This window comes from Oncorhynchus mykiss, chromosome 9, assembly GCF_057628025.1.
Source record: "Oncorhynchus mykiss isolate SJ-2025 chromosome 9, ASM5762802v1, whole genome shotgun sequence".
Taxonomy (NCBI): Eukaryota; Metazoa; Chordata; class Actinopteri; order Salmoniformes; family Salmonidae; genus Oncorhynchus; species Oncorhynchus mykiss.
Window position 1 is genome coordinate 72336871 of NC_143030.1, and position 6976 is coordinate 72343846.

Below are 6976 nucleotides of genomic sequence, written 5' to 3' on the forward strand. Positions count from 1 at the left end.
TAAAGGCACAGTCAACTTAGTGTATGTAAACTTCTGACCCACTGAAATTGTGATACAGTGAATTATAATTAAAATAATCTGTCTGTAAACAATTTTTGGAAAAATTACTTGTGTCATGCACAAAGTAGATGTCCTAAGCGATTTGCCAAAACTATAGTTTGTTAACAAGAAATTTGTGGAGTGGTTGAAAAACTAGTTTTAATTAATAATTCCAACCTAAGTGTATGTAAACTTCCGAATTCAACTGTATGTATATATGTGTATATGTATGAATGTTTATGTATGCATATGTACGTGTATGTATATGGATATATATATTTACCCCCAAATATATGGGAGATTGGTAATGATGCAGACAATTACATTGATGGAAGCAACAATCTTTCCGCAATATTAAGCTGATCCACCACCCCCCCCCCCCCCCCAAAAATAAATAAATAAATAAAAATAGTTACAAAAATCAGAACAAGTCATGACAAAATAGATAATATAACATAATATAATCCTGTTACTATGCATGACTAGAGAGCAGTAGTTTGTTTGCTGTTGTAGCGAATGTTGTTAACCAGAAACATTGGTGTAGAATACTGTGAGTGAAGTGAGTGTTATCATGCCCTTGCAAGGTGTAAAGAAGCCAGAGAAGTTGTGAAAACAGCACTGCTTCTGGCTAACAGAGATTTCCACTTTCTAAAAATGTATTTCCATTTCTCTTTGCAATACCAGCAAACTCTCAAAAACTCGTCTCACTTCTAACTTCCTCTGTTTCCTTCCTCTCCATCTGAAGGACCTTAAATAACTGACCCTAAACCTAAAGTTAAGTGGCTTAACTGCTCTGTATCATAATAGACAGTGACTGAGTGATTTACTCAACTGTAAATAAAATGCAAACTAATTGCAAACTAATTTCATGAATGTTACTTGATAAAGGCTTGTCTTGTATTCTGTAAGGTCCTTAGCTTTTGACTTTTTAACTGATGGTTTAGATAAATGTCGTTGTTTGTTTCTTCAACATTCTGGAGAAGTGCTTCCTTTTGTGTTTAATTCTGACACCGTAAACTCTGCAAAATGAAACCACATTTTACTTAGTGTGCTAACAATCAGTAAATGCATTTTATTTGAGAGGGGAGGTCTCATTTTTATACTTCGATCATTTAAGAGAAAATAAAATGTTCAGTTTTAAATCTGGACGTCCTGCTAAAGACAGCATTATATGTACTTCAACACCTCTTAAAACTTCTTTGGGGTAGGGGGCAGTATTTTCAAGTTTAATATTTATAGTAATTTAATTTGAATTTGGCACTCTGCCATTTCACCAGATGTTGGTCAGGAGTGACGGTAGCGTCCCATCTAGCCTAGAGAGCTTAAAATGTGTGTGAGAAAGATAGCGCCACAAGGCAGGCTAAATACACGTGTGTGAAGGTGATAGGAACAAACCCAGAGCATCTATCATATCTCTGTCTGTTTGGTCAGTTCTATTGAAGAAAGGAACAGACCTGCATGCTTAGTTTGTTCTGTGCAACACATGCTTCTCAGTCAAGTAAAATATGGACTTTGTCAGCTCTATTCATTACATTTCTACCGGCAGCAATCAAAATGTAAGACTCGTTTATGAGTGCTGGTTGCAAAAACGCTATTATCTATTGGTCACTAAGAATTTCTCAAAATATTTTGTTACATTTTACTGGGCATCTAGTACGCAAAGAAATACACTACAAAATGTATTACTTGAAACTTTTATTTTGAAGAATACTTAACAGACCTGATTTAGACACATCCAAAAACACTGGTTATGATTTCATGGGTGGGGTGGCCGACGATGAAGTACTAGTGACAACATCAAATATATATATATATTTTTTAAACTTATGGAACCAGTCGTGAATTTTAGCTCAAAATCCATTTTCATTCCAGTTCCAAAAACATTCCTTTCAACCAATTCTCAATTTGCTTTGTTTGTCACTAATGACAACAGAGAAAGTTATGGGGAAAAAAAACTATTACTGTACGGTGTATGCTCTAAAAGGTAAAATATATTACTGTACAGTGTAAAGTAAAATATATATTACGGTGCGGTGTACACCGTAAAGATAATATATTACTGTAGAGTGTACACTGTAAAGGTCAAATATATTACTGTATGGTGAACACAGTAATAGTAAAATATACTACTGTATGGTGTACGCTGTAAAGGTATAATATATTACTCTGTGTACACTGAAGGTCAAATATGTTCCTGTACGGTGTGAAGGTAAAATATGTTCCTGTACGGTGTGAAGGTAAAATATGCAAAGTAACTGAGGTGAATAGTTGAAGATGAACACCGGGTGAAGACTGAAGTCAAATCTGTTTTTTCCTATTTGGAAAGAGATAAAAAGTGTAATAAGTAACTTTCATGGTGAAATTTAAAAATGGCTACTAAAGAGGTCAGAGTCATTGTGAATCGGAGGATGAATCTTTGACGTCTGTGCTCTCTGTTGCTTCGCTAACTTCACTGAGTTCTTTGCTCTCTCCGCCACTGTCCCTCTCTCCCTCTTTCTCCTGGTCACCGGGTGTGGTCGTAGCAGTAAGGGTCTCCTGACCCAGTGCCTTCACTCCTGGCTTCCTCAACTGTGGGACCTATAGACAGAAAAGACTGCAGTGTGTGGGGGTGTCTCTCTTAATGGTTTGGTGAAAGGTTGACCTTACCCTTACGGCAGAGAGGATCCAATGTATTCAAAACACTATCAAGCCATGCTGCTGGAAAGAAGGATAGAAGTTAAAAACTCACCTCATCAGCCATGTGAGCTAGGTCTCTCTTCATGGCATAGGCATCCTCCCCATCTGCATAGTACTTGGGCTCTATTTCACTAATCCTATGGAGATGAATGAAAATGATTAGAATGTGAGTGGGGAATAGGATCAACACATTATACATGGACATTGATTGCGATTGTAGCACTGCAAACAATCCCTGGTTAAATAAGGGAAAAATAAATCAAATAAACAACCTCTGGATACATTTGAATTCTGCAGCAGAGACCATCATTTGGATGTATCAGTAGGGAATATGACTCCACAGTTCCCGAGACAACCTCACTTTGACTACGAGGCTGACAAGCAACGTCTACCTTTACATAAGCACTTGCTTTAGGAGGGTTCGTTTAAACAAGTTAGGAGGAGCTTCATGTTACTTACTGGAATTTCAGTGTGTTGGAGTACAGGTGCAAGGCTGCTCGGTTACTGCAGTAGGAGAACATGAAATGGATGCAATTCAAGTGCTTTGTGAACCAAAAAACTACAGATACAGATCAACAGGATAAAAACACACAAGTCACATTAAGAATGGTCTGAAAAACAATGTCTCACTGTATTCAAATTATTTAGTCTATACTTCTCTTGACAACAGGAGAGTGATGCGTATTTAGCATTCCATTACAACAACTAATCTGGAAATTCTTATCGAAGAGCAATATACAAATGACTACAAATGGAACCATCTTACTGAAGTCCAACACAGACATCCAGCACACTGCACTACCTTTTCCGGACATGAAGTGAGACATATTTGGCGTTGAAGTTTTCAATCATAGCTCGGCTGGCTTGGTCCATCAGCTTCTGAGCCAGACCCAGACGTCTGTGTGAGCGCTTGACAGCCTGAGAGACGGACAGACACAATCCAAACATTTGTTAACAATCCTTCCTGTCACTTAACAACCACAACCACTAAACAACCTGACAAGTGCTGCAGATGAGAGGTCCCCTCGTCCTTCTCCAAGCTCCTCCATAGCCTACTGCCTATCCCATGTTGAAGCTACAAAGCACTACAATGAACAGTACAGAACCAAGACTCACCAGGGATGTGATGTGACCATGGGGGACATCATCTGGATCCTCCTCCCTGCATGCCACACAAAGAGTGAGAGCTTGATAGACACTGATAAACAATGGCATGAGATAAGCTCTGTAGTTCAGGTATACTCACATCTTGGCCAAAACATATCCCACTATTTTGCCATTTTCATCCTCAGCGATGTAGGAGAGCTGAAAGACGAACAAAAAGGTGATGTTAGATGCACAGACATCTAGTAACAACTAGCTAGACCTAAATCAAATGTTTCTCATTCCTCTTGATGAGTTAGATTACATTTTTGACTGATTGAATGCAAGAACAATGACTTGACTCAAGTGATATGAATGAAGTGGCGATGGAGATGTGTGATGATGAAGAGGAAGCCATATTAACCTGTGGCCAGGACAGTCCATGGTAGAAATAGTATTTCATCTGGTAGTTCTCTGGGAGACACAGTAGATTGCAGTGCTGCATGTTCATAAGGTCCTCCGGCTGAGAAAACAGAACAAGACATGTCAATGGTTTGGACACTGATTGAAACAATGGCACTCCTACACGTGAGAAAAGGTACAACTAGAAGAGATGTCACGTCTGGACACGGATTCAATCCAAAAGTCACAAAATTTACTAGCTAGCTAACGAGCGGGGAATAGGATCAACACATTATACATGGACATTGATTGCGATTGTAGCACTGCAAACAATCCCTGGTTAAATAAGGGAAAAATAAATCAAATAAACAACCTCTGGATACATTTGAATTCTGCAGCAGAGACCATCATTTGGATGTATCAGTAGGGAATATGACTCCACAGTTCCCGTTCTGTTTTCTCAACCCCGCCCTGTGCAACTGGGTACTGGACTTCCTAACGGACCACCCCTGTGAGGTGAGTGTAGGTAACAACATCTCCACCACGCTGATCCTCAACACTGGGGCCCCACAAGGGTGCGTTCTGAGCCCTCTCCTGTACTCCCTGTTCACCCACGACTGCGTGGCCATGCACGCCTCCAAATCAATCATCAAGTGTGCGGACGACACTACAGTGGTAGGCTTGATTACCAACAACGACGAGACGGCCTACAGGGAGGAGGTGAGTGCCCTCGGAGTGTGGTGTCAGGAAAATAACCTCACACTCAACATCAACAAAACAAAGGAGATGATTGTTCAGGAAACAGCAGAGGGAGCACCCCCCTATCCACATCGACGGGACAGAAGTGGAGAGGTTAGTAAGTTAAGTTCCTCGGCGTACACATCACAGACAAACTGAATTGGCCTATCCACACAGACAGCGGCGTGAAGAAGGCGCAGCAGCGCCTCTTCAACCTCAGGAGGCTGAAGAAATTCGGCTTGTCACCAAAAGCACTCACAAACGTCTACAGATGCACAATCGAGAGCATCCTGTCGGGCTGTATCACCGCCTGGTACGACAACTGCTCCGCCCACAACCGTAAGGCTCTCCAGAGGTTAGGGAGGTCTGCACAACGCATCACCGGAGGCAAACCACCTGCCCTCCAGGACACCTCCACCACCCGATGTCACAGGAAGGACATAAAGATCATCAAGGACAACAACCACCAGAGCCACTGCCTGTTCACCCCGCTATCATCCAGAAGGCGAGGTCAGTACAGGTGCATCAAAGCTGGGACCGAGAGACTGAAAAACAGCTTCTATCTCAAGGCCATCAGACTATTAAACAGCCATCACTAACATTGAGTGGCTGCTGCCAACACACTGACTCAACTCCAGCCACTTTAATAATGGAAATGGATGTAAAAATATATCACTAGCCATTTTAAACAATGCTACTTAATATAATGTTTACATTACTCATCTCATATGTATATACTGTACTCTATATCATCTACTGCATCTTTATGTAATACATGTATCACTAGCCACTTTAAACTATGCTACTTAATATAATGTTTACATAACATTCATTACTCATCTCATATGTATATACTGTACTCGATACCATCTACTGCATCTTGCCTATGCCGTTCTGTACCATCACTCATTCATATATCTTTATGTACATAATCTTTATCCCTTTACACTTGTGTGTATAAGGTAGTAGTTTTGGAATTGTTAGGTTAGATTACTCGGTTATTGCTGCATTGTCAGAACTAGAAGTACAAGCATTTCGCTACACTCGCATTAACATCTGCTAACCATGTGTATGTGACAAATAAAATTTGATTTGATTTTTGATTTGAACGGAACTACACTTGAAGTTGAACTAGTTACTCTTGTTCACTGTGTATCCAGCTAGCTACCATAGTAGCAATCCATTTACGTAATAGCTAAATAAGCTAGCAGCAGTTTGACTTGACAAGCAAACGTGGAGCTATCACAAAGCCTTGCATTGTTATTATTAGGGATGGGTGGCTAGGTAGCTGGGTACCGTTTGTTAGCAAGCTAACACAGTGTTGCATGGTCGACTCGGCGGCTCACTTACCCTCGCGTTGCGAATATTCATGCTTTCTTCGACCGTCACAATTTCAGATGAGGAAATGTATAAATTATGGAACCAAAGTGTTTTATTAACTCCTAACGTTGTCTATATATTATGTTTCAGATATGTTAGCTAGCTAAATTTAAGGGGAAGCATGCGATAAACCGGAAGGGATTCAGAGGTGAGTCCCGCATCTAGTTGCGTGGGATTGGACTGGCTACGGCAGAAATAATGAAATAGAACCTCCAACACCCAATGTGGACAGGAAAGCATTTTGACGGACATATCAGAGAAGGCACACCTGATTAGTTTGCTCGGTGCGCCGGGACAACTGTGTTACCTGGCTCACGCAGGATGAGCTACCATAAATCAAGTGCACCTATAGTCCACACAGTATTACGTTGATATTTTTTTAATGGTAATTTAAGTCAACATGATTAGGCAACTTCTCAGTTCAATTCAAGTTCATTCAGTTTAGTCTATAAAGAGTAGAGTTGGCCAAAAAAACTAAACAGGCTTTTGAAATGTAAGATATTTCATACAGAGCAGTTCAAAGAGTCAAAGGAATCCAATATTTTGGCATGACAGGATCTTATGCTAATGACCTGCAACGTGAGTAGTAGCAGCCAATCAGAGAGTAGCATGCAAATATTAACGACAGGTGGGAGAGGGATATAAGGAAACCAAAATA

The 6976-nt window shown here is 40.3% G+C and overlaps 1 protein-coding gene across 1 annotated transcript; it reads right to left on the reverse strand.

Moving 5' to 3' along the window:
• Nucleotides 1–1719: 1719 nt before the first annotated feature.
• Nucleotides 1720–6649, reverse strand: LOC110532721 (N-alpha-acetyltransferase 10). The gene is made up of 8 exons (XM_021616828.3): nt 6289–6649; nt 4223–4321; nt 3962–4020; nt 3832–3877; nt 3518–3633; nt 3175–3219; nt 2768–2852; nt 1720–2616 (listed from the first exon to the last, which is right to left on the reverse strand). Exons 1-8 carry the CDS (start codon nt 6307–6309, stop codon nt 2431–2433), a joined length of 657 nt encoding a protein of 218 aa, XP_021472503.1. The 5' UTR covers nt 6310–6649; the 3' UTR covers nt 1720–2430.
• Between the last annotated feature and the right edge of the window lie 327 nt (nt 6650–6976).

Bases quoted from the DNA above. Each gene is read 5' to 3' on its own strand.
- LOC110532721 (XM_021616828.3), bottom strand. From the start codon at position 6,309: ATGAATATTCGCAACGCGAGG. The intron at 4,322-6,288 runs GTAAGTGAGCCG...CTGTTTTCTCAG, and splicing joins TGAATATTCGCAACGCGAGG to CCGGAGGACCTTATGAACAT. The intron at 3,634-3,831 runs GTGAGTCTTGGT...TCCGTCTCTCAG, and splicing joins ATGGTCACATCACATCCCTG to GCTGTCAAGCGCTCACACAG.